The sequence below is a fragment of the Hippocampus guttulatus genome, chromosome 12, assembly GCF_054856545.1.
Source record: "Hippocampus guttulatus isolate MCC_2025c chromosome 12, RoL_Hgut_1.0, whole genome shotgun sequence".
NCBI classification, from domain to species: Eukaryota; Metazoa; Chordata; class Actinopteri; order Syngnathiformes; family Syngnathidae; genus Hippocampus; species Hippocampus guttulatus.
Window position 1 is genome coordinate 19,132,549 of NC_141272.1, and position 12,528 is coordinate 19,145,076.

The following is a 12,528-nucleotide window of genomic DNA, read 5'->3' on the forward strand; positions in this document are numbered from 1 at the left end:
GAACATGGATCCTATTGACAATGTTGCCAGTTGTGCGTGCCACTTTAGAAAATACAAATAAAGAAAAATTGCGCTTAGGTAAAAATAGGGTGAAATCATTTGGATGTTTCATTTGGACGTGATTGGAATTGCTCAAAGCTATCGTCAAGTCATTTGATGATGTTCATTTGAAATTGGAGAAAGTTGCCTCAACAGCCTTGAAATTACCTTTCCTTGCAGTTGCCATCAACAGTCGTATTTGTCTGTCCGGATTCCTTCGAATTATCGTTGATCTCAACAGATAAATTGCTGGGCGAACTTGCAGTCGAGCAGCAAAGCGATTTGTTGATTAAAAAGGTTGACTTTACGAAAGCATGTGAGGGAGCACACCTTGCTGTGACCTTGCTCTGATCCTTTTCCTCCACTCCGAAAATAACCCTCCAGCAGATCTCGATCTTTGAATTAAGCGAGCACAATGATTGGACAGATTATACTTATTATACTCGCACGGTCAGGTACCCGTACAAAGAACATTTCGTATGTCCCCTTATTTACGGCTTTAGGAAGGACTTCAGCCCAATTGCTGGAATGTTCTAGTGTTCCCAATGCTTTTAGTCTAAAAGGGCATGTGTTTCCAATGTAGTTCAGCAGTCGCCCAGGGTGCTTCAATGGCATGTATGAATGAAGCATTTATATCACGCTAGGTTTCCCCACAGGCCACCTCTTTAGTGTACATACATCTAACTGCTCACATGGAACTACTGGAATGCGAGGTCATATGATCTCTCTTGTGACGGCTTAGCACTTATCTCTCCTTCCATGCATCAGTCCTTTCAACTGGGATCAGTTGTATACAACACTGGTCCCCAACCCCCAGGCCGCGGACCGCTACCGGTCCGTGGGTCATTTGGGACTGGGCCGCACAGAAAGATTAAATAACTTACATTACTTCCGTTTAATTCATTTCGGAATCTGAAAGATGTTTTATTTTGAAAAATTACTGGATACTCTGGTACCTGCAGCGGCTCCTCTCCTGTGGTAGAGAGGAAAGAAATTTCATCTGTGCTGTATGTTGCACATTCAGCACATTTGACAATAAAGTTGACTTGACTTACATCCGTCTACAGTATGTCACTCTTGACTCAGGTCAAGGCGTGCTTCTCGGTCATGTGATAGTTTACTGCTAAAATGAAACCCAAGAGCTAGCAAAATGAGTGAAAAAACAAACATCTTTGGGAAGGGGCAAAGGCCCAGCCAGGAGACAGAAGAGGAGCCTACGACTTTCAACAAAAAGAAGGCTGCATGTAATAGACAGTATCAGGAGTCCTACCTAAAATATGGATTTATCTCAATGGGAAATTTCCACACACCAAGCCCACTCTGTATAATATGCGGTGATGGTGTTTCGTATTTTTCATGCACTTTGTATTTGCGGTGTATCTTATTTTGAAGGCATGTTTAAACGTTACCATAGCGACCGCAGAGGACGGTGCAGCCAGATAGGACGTTCCTTGTGTCATGATTCGTGTTTATTATTATGTTACACAAATACCACAGTTTTCATGCAGGTCATATCATATTATTTTGTTGTATTTATCCGGCAGTTGTATTTCTAAGGCCGGTCCTTGAAAATATTGTCTGACATTAAACCAGTCCGTGGGGCTAAAAGGGTTGGGGTCCGCTGGTATACAACATGTATTACCCGTGGCATTGTAAAACACTCCTGACAAATGCATACAGAGAATGAGTGTTGTATGTATATTTTCCGCACTATAAGGCCCACCTAAAAGCATCCAATTTTCCCAAAAGGCGACAGTGCGCACTGTAATCCGATGCACCTAACGTAGGGTGTTAATGTCTCTATATTCCCCATTGAGTTGTTTCCCTGTTAGTGTTCCTATGCCATCTCGTGGTGATTATTCGCGGAAACCAATTGTAACCTAAAAGTTCTCATGGCTTTGTTACAGTTGCAGCAGTTGTGAAGGCTCTGTATAAATAGACCAGTTTCATGTGACGTGTGTTTTCTGCCTCCAAGATGTGTGCGCAGCCAGACTTAATCTATGCATACATATGCATAGATTAAGTCTGGCTGCGCACGAGTCGTAATACAGTGAAACTCCTCTAAAACGATACCTACTGTACATGTGCGAAAATGCCCCCTAGTGTGAATATATCTTCATGCATTAAGCCATTCCTTCTTTTCTGCTTCCCCCGACAACGAATATTCCCCCTGTTGCGTAATACGAAATCTTTTTCTCCACCCTTGCCTCGCAATGACGTTCACGACATCGAAAACAAGCCTTCCGCAAAAGTCGAATGCAACGTCAGCATGCCACAGCGACGACCTCTGCTGCTTCGTTCGACAATGGCAACAGCAACCACCACACTGGTTTACACATGCGCTGAAGACTGAAGAGGCAATTAAGAATGCTCGTCTTTGTAAACAACAGTGGCGTCATTAAGATGCGCGCGCATCTTGGAGGCAATGTTTGCCAACATTGAAACTGGTCTATAACGTATTGTATTGTATTGTATTGTATTCTCTTTAGCGTAGCTCCATCTAGTGGATGTATAAGGCAAACACAGCCACAATTGTAGCTTCTATTCTATGCGCCTTATAATGCAGTGCGCCCTATGAATGAAAACAGTTTTGAAATAGGCCATTCATTGAAGGTGCGCCCTGGATGTATTGTATAATCCGAAGTGCCTTATAGTGCAGAAAATACGGTAAGTGGAGCATATCCTGGTTGATTTAGGGCAAGAGGTGACGTAGACCCTGGACTGGTCGCCGGGGTGCATAATGAGAAACAACCATTCACACTCACATTCATACCTATCGGCAGTTTTATGTCTTCACTTGACCAAAGAAGCGTGTGTTTGCAAGGTATAAGGAAGCCCAAGTACTTGGAAAAAGAACACGCAAGCTGTAAATGTTAACCTTGTGAGTAGTCATATGATAATACAAAATGTTTGTATTTGCATGATAGGGGTGTCATTCAAAGTTTTTGTTGTCGTGTTGCTGAGAACACTGCTCCCTGCCACAACCGCGTGTGTGTGTGTGTGTGTGTGTGTGTGAGTTTAATCCTATGCGCACACACACACACACACACACACACGCTTGCTGCTTTAAAGTGCTTATACTTCTGAGAATGACTGCAGCATTTGCATAACAGAATTAGCTGTCATTACGGTCATGCTGCTGGCTGCGATCAGAGCATGAGCCAGCGATTCCCATTCATGTCCAAATCCTTTTTGATGTGCTGCTTAAGAAATGGACGGTGACGTGTCATTGCATTTTGTTTAGTGTCACATCATATCACATGAATTGATAGGGGCCTTAAATCATCCTAGTGAAAAATGCAGAGAATTTTCGCTGAATGAATGTGACCTGTCGTGACAGTCGGTTCAAATGAGAACTTATACAACAACTACAATATTTCTGACTTTACATGGAAATGGAATCATTGTGTTGCTTAAAATAATAACTTTAGTTGTGGGCACAAGGTGGAAATATTGGCTTTGTTATCCTGGTCAAATGTTTTTTTCTTTTTCATTGAAGACTTGTGAATCACAAAGACTGAGTCACACACACAATCAATCCACCCTCAGCCATCTCACTGTGATATCCTCTAGCACCGCATCTTATTTAAAAAAAAACAAAACAAAAAAAAACAACTTAAGTATAGCGTTGCTACAGAGACAGAGCGGCAATGTTGTTTTCCAACCTGTGACGTCAGCCAGGCTTAGGATCAGCCAATCGCAAGATGCAATCCGGCTATGGCATCACTCAGCGCAGAGTGGCATAGGGGGTGTGTGTGTGTGTGTGTGCGTGTGTGTGTGTGTTTGCGCGCGCGCGCAAGCGAGCTCGTGTTGATGGGGCACTCTTATCTTCTGAAATCCAATTTAAAGGTGTCCACTGTCCACAGAGAATAGTCATGATGGAGCTTTTATTGAGGCTTGCCACATAAATGTTGGGTGAAAAATCAACGCTCAGTGCACCACCATCAGATGTTATTGAAAACAGAAACACCATCCATCAGTTTTTGTTCTTTTTTTTTTTACCCACCATAAATGTCAGGGCTCAAGATGTGACGCTGAATTGGTCTGAGTGTCTTGAAGTTTGAATGTTGCGAACAGCCTGGTGGCATCTTCACAGCCACATCTACTTTCATGTCAAGACAATGATTGTTTTGAGAGCACCACATAGTACGCCATTTGTATACTTTGACCATCAACCGGTCTCTGTTTCATTTTATCATAGAGTGAGTGTTCTGCAGAATGGTTTCACATTGTTCATGAGTACACAAGATGACCTAACTCAAAGACAATCCTAATTGTCTGAGGTGTAGCCTGAAAAATGTGAATTTAGAGAGTATCGGTTGACAAATAAGGATGCAGAGTTTCAGTTCATTTTAGAACAGGACACATTCCTTATCCCTCCCCCGACCGACTATGTGTTAGTTCTTCTCGCCATTCAATTATATAACCACTGCACTTATGTAATGGAATTTAACAGCATCAGGTGACAAGTTCTCTACAAATTGTACAATTTTGCATTTGTCAAGAATGTGAAACCATAGTAATACAAAGACGTCAGCTGCTGTGTCAATTCTTTCTGGGGAGAAAAAAAAAGCCTAAATCCTGTTCAGTGTGAAAATGTGCACGAGTTGGGGCTACTGGATAGAAATTCCTCAATGTGTTGTGTTGCCTGTTATCCTCTGTTGATTGCTCTGCAATCTGAGAGGGACAAAAAGGACCTCAAAATGTGTATTTTTCCAGTCATGTTATCCACTTGACTCTTTGCGAGACCAACGCAACAACCAGCTGTCCTTCCGGCCATCCATTTTCTGGTGCTTCATGCTGCAGAAAGCCAGACGGCCACTGCATGTAGTAAATCACAGGGCACATATTGCGACCACACCGTTAGTCAAATCAAATCAAATATATGACTGTATATCACATCCTTGTTACGTAGGATTGGTTATGGATAAAATCGATGGTTCTATAGCACGAATAAAATAACAAAATGCTTCTTTTAATATGCCCCAACATTTCGAACGGGAAACTAAATGAGCAGTTTTGTCCCATATTGTGTGCAGAAAATTATGTCTGGCAACAAATATACGTCTGGATCATCAGTCAAAGTTTTATTGATGTTAATGGTTTATGATTTTATCCCAAATACAAACGGTAAACTTGACAAATCGCAATAACTGCCTTAAAGGTTTGATCTAATCACTGTTGTGTTTGTCTTCCAGAACTCAAAGAGTGCCCAGGGACTGGTGGGACTGAAAAACCTGGGAAACACAGTGAGTGTAGTTCCCCATTCAAAAATCATGTGCCATCTGTGTCTGGTATAGAGAGAAGTTGTACAGACTTGCCGTTTCTGAAGTTTTTGTGTTACAGTATATGTTATCGGTTTCTTGGTATCTGCTAACGCCAAAGTGGTGGTTAGTGGGGTGGGTCTAGAAGAGTATCTGCTAAGCAACAGGCTTCGGTAGGGTGAATTCCTACAATAAATGGGACTTGTGTGTTGCTTGCTCATCGGAGCGCTCTGAACGCTGGACCAAGGAGCACGCATTCTCTTTCCCGTTTACCGGCTTTGAGCCTGCCAAAATGCACGTTGTGCGTGTGACTCCAGCAACATCATATGCGCTACACTACTGCTACACTTCCCTCAGAAACCTTTTGGTCTTCATGATTACATTTCAGCTGGAGATGCTTATTTTGTGTCATCCATTACAAAATGTATTAGTCTGTACTTTTTATGTATCAAAGCGAATATACACTGCAAAAAAAAAAAACTAGCTTGGTACTCAGTAGGGTATGGATGTCTGCTAGGGCTAAACAAATTGGGGGAGATGAACCCCCCCCCCCCCTCCACAAAATCATAATCTTGCATCTAGTATAGCCATTCATCATTCACCCATGCTCCAGCTTCATGTAAATCAGAATCTAGAATGAACAAAATCAACTTCAAGGAAACGGAACATTCTCTTTTGTTTTCTTTCTAGTGTTTCATGAATAGTATCCTGCAGTGTCTGAGCAACACACACAGCCTGCGAGACTACTGCCTGCACAACTCGCACCGCAGAGACCTTAACAACAACAGCCGCACCAACACCGCCCTCATGGAAGGTGACTGACTCTCGGATCAAATTTGTTGCCTCTCTTAACCTCTGGATTTGATTTGAATCTCTCCATTTGCAGTTCGAATGCGAAATCCATTTCATGTGTGTTTCTATGTTGGTAGAGTTTGCCAAGCTGATACAAACCATGTGGTCATCAACCAGCAGCGAAGCTGTCAGTCCATCTGAATTCAAAACTCAGATCCAGAGATACGCTCCAAGATTTGTGGGATACAAGTAAGCCTTTTATTATTTTTTATTTATTTATTTTTATAATATTGTCTTGTGTTTTTCTGCAGGCTAATTTGTCTTATGAGCAGTGAGTAGAGGTCGTAGCAGTGAATTATTTTGTGTCTTCTCCAGCCAACAGGACGCTCAAGAGTTCCTCCGCTTCCTCCTCGACGGCCTGCACAATGAAGTCAACAGAGTCACGGTCAGGCCAAGAGGCACTGTCGAAGATTTTGATCACCTGCCGTAAGTATTGGGAGACAACCAGCAGAGAAGTAGGCAAATGCTGCTGAAATAGAAGTCTAGGAAAAGCCAATTAACTTTATTACAGCAGAAGTCAGAGCAAACATTTTCTTTGCAATATGTTCTGTGTGCTCCCACGAGCCTTTGCGTGGCATTCTGATTAATATCGCATTTGTGGAGATGCAAAATCTCCCTGTTTTTATCCATCTCTGTTATGGTTCCGGACTAGTCTGGAACAGCATCAGATCCCACAAAACGCAGACCAAGAGAAGATTGAATACAAAAATGGTGTATTCACCAAATAAGGTCACAAGACCGACAAAGTACAACATAAAACGCTGGTGAGAAAATAACCAAGATAAGAACGAGTCTAACCACTAGGGAAATCAATAACCCCACCGCCCCCCCCCAAAAAACCAAAACCACCCGAGGATAACGAAAAAATAAAATAAAAAGATCAACAAGAACACGGCGAAAGCACAACAAACAAGAAGTACAAACCTAGACTATGACTCTGACTGTGATCGACAACAGCGACGGTCCAGAAAATAAGCGCTTGGACATGAAACGTGAGCAAGACGAATATTTCGACAACAGGTGATGGCTTGAACAGTCCCTTATAAAAGGTGAAAGATGAGAAACAATTGTGGAACGGGTAGTGGACGACCCTCTAATGTCACCTGCTGGAGACAGACAGAACAAAGTCATGACAATCTCAGGGCCGACATTTTGTCCAATACTGCCGCCTGCTGTCTACTATTGTCACAGTGCCCCAGGGCTCTGCTTGCGATTGTCACGTGACCAAACCAAGAAAACAAGGTGAGCCGTGTCATATACAAGCTGAGCCCTGGGACACTGTGACAATAGTTTCAGTCGACAGCAGATTGGCACTACAGGGCAAAATGGCAGCTCCCTGAAATGGATCAAAACTGGTATGTTTTCCAAGGTTACTTCTCATGCCACAAATGAAATATGAATCGGAACACTGTGTATAGGTTTGTGGGGGCACGTACAGGAATATTGCAAAGCACATTATTTGACTTGACTTTCACTTTAAAAAGCTTTGAAAAAGATTTCTAAGTAGGAACATTTGATATTCAATATTCGTTTGTATTAATGACATTGTGTTGATTTATGTACCTGGCAATTAGGAGATCATTGAAATAGTTTCAGCAACACACAGTCTGCTGTAACAGCAGAGACCTAAAGCATCTTGTGGAATTACAGGTCCCTGATTTCAATCACTTTCTGGTCCCTACACACTTGCAAATAGTTGTTCAGTGAATTGCATAGTTTGTGTTTCTGTGTTGTCTACTGAAGGTAACATAAATGTTGCACTTGACTACACGACTATGTAATACTATTTAAATAGTGAGTAATTAGTTGTTGGGTTCAAATATCATGCAACCTGTCCCTTCCATGTACAGTGTGACATTAACAGACGTTGCATTGTCCATTATCAGGGACGAGGAGAAAGGGAAGAAGATGTGGACTAAATACCTGGAGAGGGAAGACAGTAAAATCGTTGGTGAGCTGCTGAAGAACAATATCATTTAAGCACCACTCTCCCAAGACAGATGAGGCTGACCTGTGAAATGTTTTGTCTTTCAGACTTGTTTGTTGGGCAGCTCAAGAGCTCCCTGACCTGCAGCCATTGTGGTTTCTGCTCAACTGTCTTTGACCCTTTCTGGGATCTGTCCCTTCCCATTGCCAAGGTTTGAACACTCAATACACCACACAATGTGTGCAAGGATGTTTTATTCATTGACTTATATACCCACACTATTGCTACAAGATACTTCTCATCCAGTCGACTTAAGTTCCTTGACATCAACCCTCCAAAAACATACCATCCAAGTCGAAAGTAAATTTGACAACTGGTCTCTCAGACAATTGAAGGGAGAAGAGATGTTTGAATTTTTTAGGAACATTGGAGATCTGAAAACGCATCTTGCATTGCAAACTGTCATTGTCCTCCGAATCTGTTTGCATATTGGTGTGTGTGTGCGCGTGTGTTTGTGTTTTGCGCTAATGTGAACGCATCTATGTTTACACTCAGAAGGGCTATGGTGAGGTGAGCCTCATGGACTGCATGCGACTCTTCACCAAAGAAGATGTCCTAGATGGGGATGAGAAGCCAGTACGTTTCAATGCACAACAGCATTTTCCACATTGAGGATCGTGGCTTTAATGCCTGTACCGAATTGCATTGTTGTTGTTTTTTCTCCACAGACGTGCTACAAGTGCAAAGCTAGACGAAGATGCACCAAAAAGTTCACAGTACAGAAGTTCCCCAAGATCTTAGTTCTGCGTATCTTTTCTGCTCTTAACACTTTTTGACGAGACCTTAAAGCTTGAGGGGAGGGTGTTGCTACATAACCGGGACTTGGCCGTGATAAGTGAAATAAAACGCGATGGAGTGTTGGCTCCCCCACTAGGAATTTTCATGTATGTGGGTACCAGCATGTTTAAATATTTTATTTGTTTATATGTAAACTAGACATATTTGAGACAAACACTACAGCAGTACACATATTTACTTAAATCTCTAATTATAAAACCGTATACAGTAATTTACATTCATCAGCATTGCCTTCTGAGAGAGACAAAGAGACTTGTGTTACTCTCAGTTTACGCCTCTCTGACAGTGTAGCTGCCGTTCGCCTCCAGCTAGCTGCTGGCCAGCTATCCCCGCGCAGCCGATGTGATTATGATAAGACAATTACTCAAGATCGATGAGGAGGAGGCGAAGAGAGATGCGCTGCTTTTTTCGGATAAGCCCAATCAGCCCCTCTCTTTCTCTCTAGCTCACTGGCTCGCGCTCACTTTCTCTTTCACTCTCCCGCACTCTCGCTTGAGCATGTGAGCCCCCCCCCCCCCTACCCCCACCGGGCAAGTAGCAAACACAACAGTGTGAGTAGACACTGATCAGAGCGTTAACCACGTGACAAGACACAAGGGAAGGTGCTGGGCGGTGCTGCGAAGATGCGCAGCCAATCAGCTCACGGGATAAATCCACTCATGCTGTCATTGGTCGACGTCGCGCCGGGAACCAACCATGTGTACAGCCATGTACAAAACCTCTGAGCCATTTGGCATTTTTCTGAATACTGTACTTTGGGGGAAAAAACGCGATGTCGTGAAGCCGCAATAAATGAAGCGTGATATAGCGAGGGATCACTGTAATCCAATATCCCCTCGGGTGTAACATTCTAATGAAACACGTTGTCCTATCTCGAGCAACAATTCACTTTTGACATAACATGTCGAACCTCCTTCGACACAGAGCCGAAGCCCACAGTGTCACCTCCAGGCGAGGATGATCAAAAAGGACTATTAATTTCATGTTTGGGCAATCAACTATGAAAGTCTACTGACTAACACCGGTGGTAGCACTAGCTAGAATTTTATAGTTAGATTATACATTTGGATCCATGTACTTGTACTAAAAAAAACCTCTGAAAAGGAAATGAGAGAAAACATGCTCCTTGACTCCCTGGTGTACAGACCTCAAGCGCTTCTCGGAAGCGAGAAGAACCAGCAAACTGTCAACCTTTGTCAACTTCCCCATGAAGGATCTTGACTTGCGAGAGTTTGCCTCCGAAAACAGCAGTAAGTTTGCGAAGAAAATACCCTTCACATCAAATGAGCGCGCAAACGTCATCTGAAGCTGTACTTCAAGGACCACATTGTTGATTTCGAATCATAAAGCCCTTTTGCTCATGTTTTCTGTTGTTTTGCAGTAAATGCGGTGTACAACCTGTATGCAGTGTCCAACCACTCAGGCACCACAATGGGGGGTCACTACACAGCCTACTGTCGCAACCCTACGTCTGGGGAGTGGTACACCTTCAATGACTCCAGGTGTGTTTGAACTGTTACCTAGGACCAAAAACGAGACCTTTCTCAAACACATGCAGTGACCAGAATAATGCTTCGTTTGTCTCGTCAATAAGATCCTTGATGTATAAGCTTGAATAAGACGGTCGAATTGCTTAGTTGGCGGCCTGATGGTCCAGTGTCGACCTCATAGTGCAGAGGTCGTGGGTTCGATCCCAGCTCCGGCCTTCCTGTGTGGGGTTTGCATGTTCTCCCTGGCCCTGCGTGGGTTTTTTGCGGGTACTCCGGTTTCCTCCCACATTCCAGAAACATGCATGGCAGGCGAATTAAATACGCTAAATTGTGAGCGCACACATTTCCTTTGATTCGAAAAAAAAAGTCCAAAGTTTACCTGAGGGAAAAAATGTCCAATGGAAATATCTGGAGATATGCTTGACAAATAACCACGTGTTCAACCAATTTGCATGTCTAAACTTGTGTGACGAATTGACACCACGGAATTACGTTTTTTACAGTTCACCCAATTTTCGCGTAATAAATGGCGACACTTGTCCCTCCGCAGAGTAACGCCAATGTCCTCCAGCCAAGTGCGGAGCAGCGACGGCTACGTCTTGTTCTACGAGCTGGCTTCCTCCTCGCGCATGTGAATCCCGGTCAGACGATGACAGGCCGCAGGCAGCACTCTCGACAGACAGTCGGATGGAAAACAAAGCGAGGACACGCGCACGAAGGCTCGCCTCCACCAGGATGGAGGCTGCTTCTCTCAGCAGACATGGTGGCAGAAGAGACACACAAAACGGAATCACCAGCCCTGCTTTCGCCCTCCTTGTCTATACACACTAACATTTTCATCCAGGGTAGAGGGGTGTGTGTGTGCGTGCGTGTGTAGTGTGTGCGCACATGTGTGTGTGTGTGCGCGTGCGTGCGTGTGTTAGACGGATACAGGGCAATAATTGCATTGACCCCAAGGAACCTGTCCACATCCATCTCCCAAGTCTCTCTATGCACCACAAGTTCAACTCCTGACTGCGCCTTCACCTTTTCTTGGTTGCCTCGAACCGTTCAGGTGACTTGCAGGTTTTTTGACTCCTTTCTGCTTTAGAGAATTTCTTTTAGTTGTCATTTTAATGTTATTTGAGATTGCAAAATCATTTTAGCGCGTCATCATTACAGCCATTTTGGACTTGAGCTAAACCGTCCTCACTTCGTGACTTTAACAGTAATGGTAAAGATTACAAGATGCTTGCAGCCCACCGGCCACTTGCACTGCACCAAAACACTCCTTCATTTTTGTCAACATCAACTTCCCATTTTGCTCAAGAAATGGCTGTGATGCCCGTGGCACTGTGAGCAGTATACTTTGAATTGAGCTGGCCTTTTTTTCCCCACACATGGTTGCTATCGATGTTTAAAAAGTGTTATGAATGAGTGGAGGGGCGAGCATTTGACATGGATTCATTCGTATGATAAAAGTCATGCTTAAGTCCTCATCAGTCCATATGAGGTCTTCCTCTCCTGTTTCATGCCATTGAACAACAAGAAAAGAATGTTTCAAGAAGACAAAAAACAGGATCTGTATATTTTTATATTCTGATGCAATATAGAGAATGTACAATTCAATGGTGCTGAAGGTGACCCATAACTGTTGTCATTTGGTTTAGTTACCAGGTTTCAAGAAAGACAGAAAAAAAAAGATATTTATGCTTAAAGGATATTGTAATGAGACACTTTTTAACAGTGGCAGTCAAAAATGAGTAAATATGGTAAATGGATATATATGAATAAAATTCCACTAAACTATTGCTTTTCGCAATTAATTGGTCTTTTAGACAATCTGCATCTCTTTTACTTAGGTGAGAAACCTCTCACGCAGTTGGCACACACTATGTAGCGCACTTCATTTTCCGACAAACGATGTACCGTACACTGAAATACTTCAAAAGGTAAGTGCTGCAGATGCTTCATTATCCAAAGGCCCAGTTCGGCAGGTCTCACATTTTCTATTGACTTCAGTGTAACGGTGTTACTCTTAAGGTTCACCAGTCAGGAAGGTGGTTTGTAACAGTTGTGTTTACCTGTATGTGTACCTTCTAGTTTTGTCACTAGACTG

At 43.1% G+C, this 12,528-nt stretch overlaps 1 protein-coding gene across 1 annotated transcript in view; it reads left to right on the top strand.

Moving 5' to 3' along the window:
- usp2a (ubiquitin specific peptidase 2a) overlaps nucleotides 1–12,220 on the top strand; it is a 28,465-nt gene extending 16,245 nt beyond the window's left edge. The window contains exons 2-12 of the mRNA XM_086125898.1: nucleotides 5,238–5,288; nucleotides 5,994–6,117; nucleotides 6,233–6,344; nucleotides 6,471–6,581; nucleotides 8,042–8,106; nucleotides 8,190–8,293; nucleotides 8,638–8,718; nucleotides 8,811–8,889; nucleotides 10,086–10,190; nucleotides 10,322–10,442; nucleotides 10,981–12,220. Of these exons, the coding sequence (XP_085982024.1) occupies nucleotides 5,238–5,288; nucleotides 5,994–6,117; nucleotides 6,233–6,344; nucleotides 6,471–6,581; nucleotides 8,042–8,106; nucleotides 8,190–8,293; nucleotides 8,638–8,718; nucleotides 8,811–8,889; nucleotides 10,086–10,190; nucleotides 10,322–10,442; nucleotides 10,981–11,065 (1,038 nt within the window). The 3' untranslated portion in view covers nucleotides 11,066–12,220. The remainder of the gene's footprint in view (nucleotides 1–5,237; nucleotides 5,289–5,993; nucleotides 6,118–6,232; nucleotides 6,345–6,470; nucleotides 6,582–8,041; nucleotides 8,107–8,189; nucleotides 8,294–8,637; nucleotides 8,719–8,810; nucleotides 8,890–10,085; nucleotides 10,191–10,321; nucleotides 10,443–10,980) is intronic.
- Nucleotides 12,221–12,528: the final 308 nt, after the last annotated feature.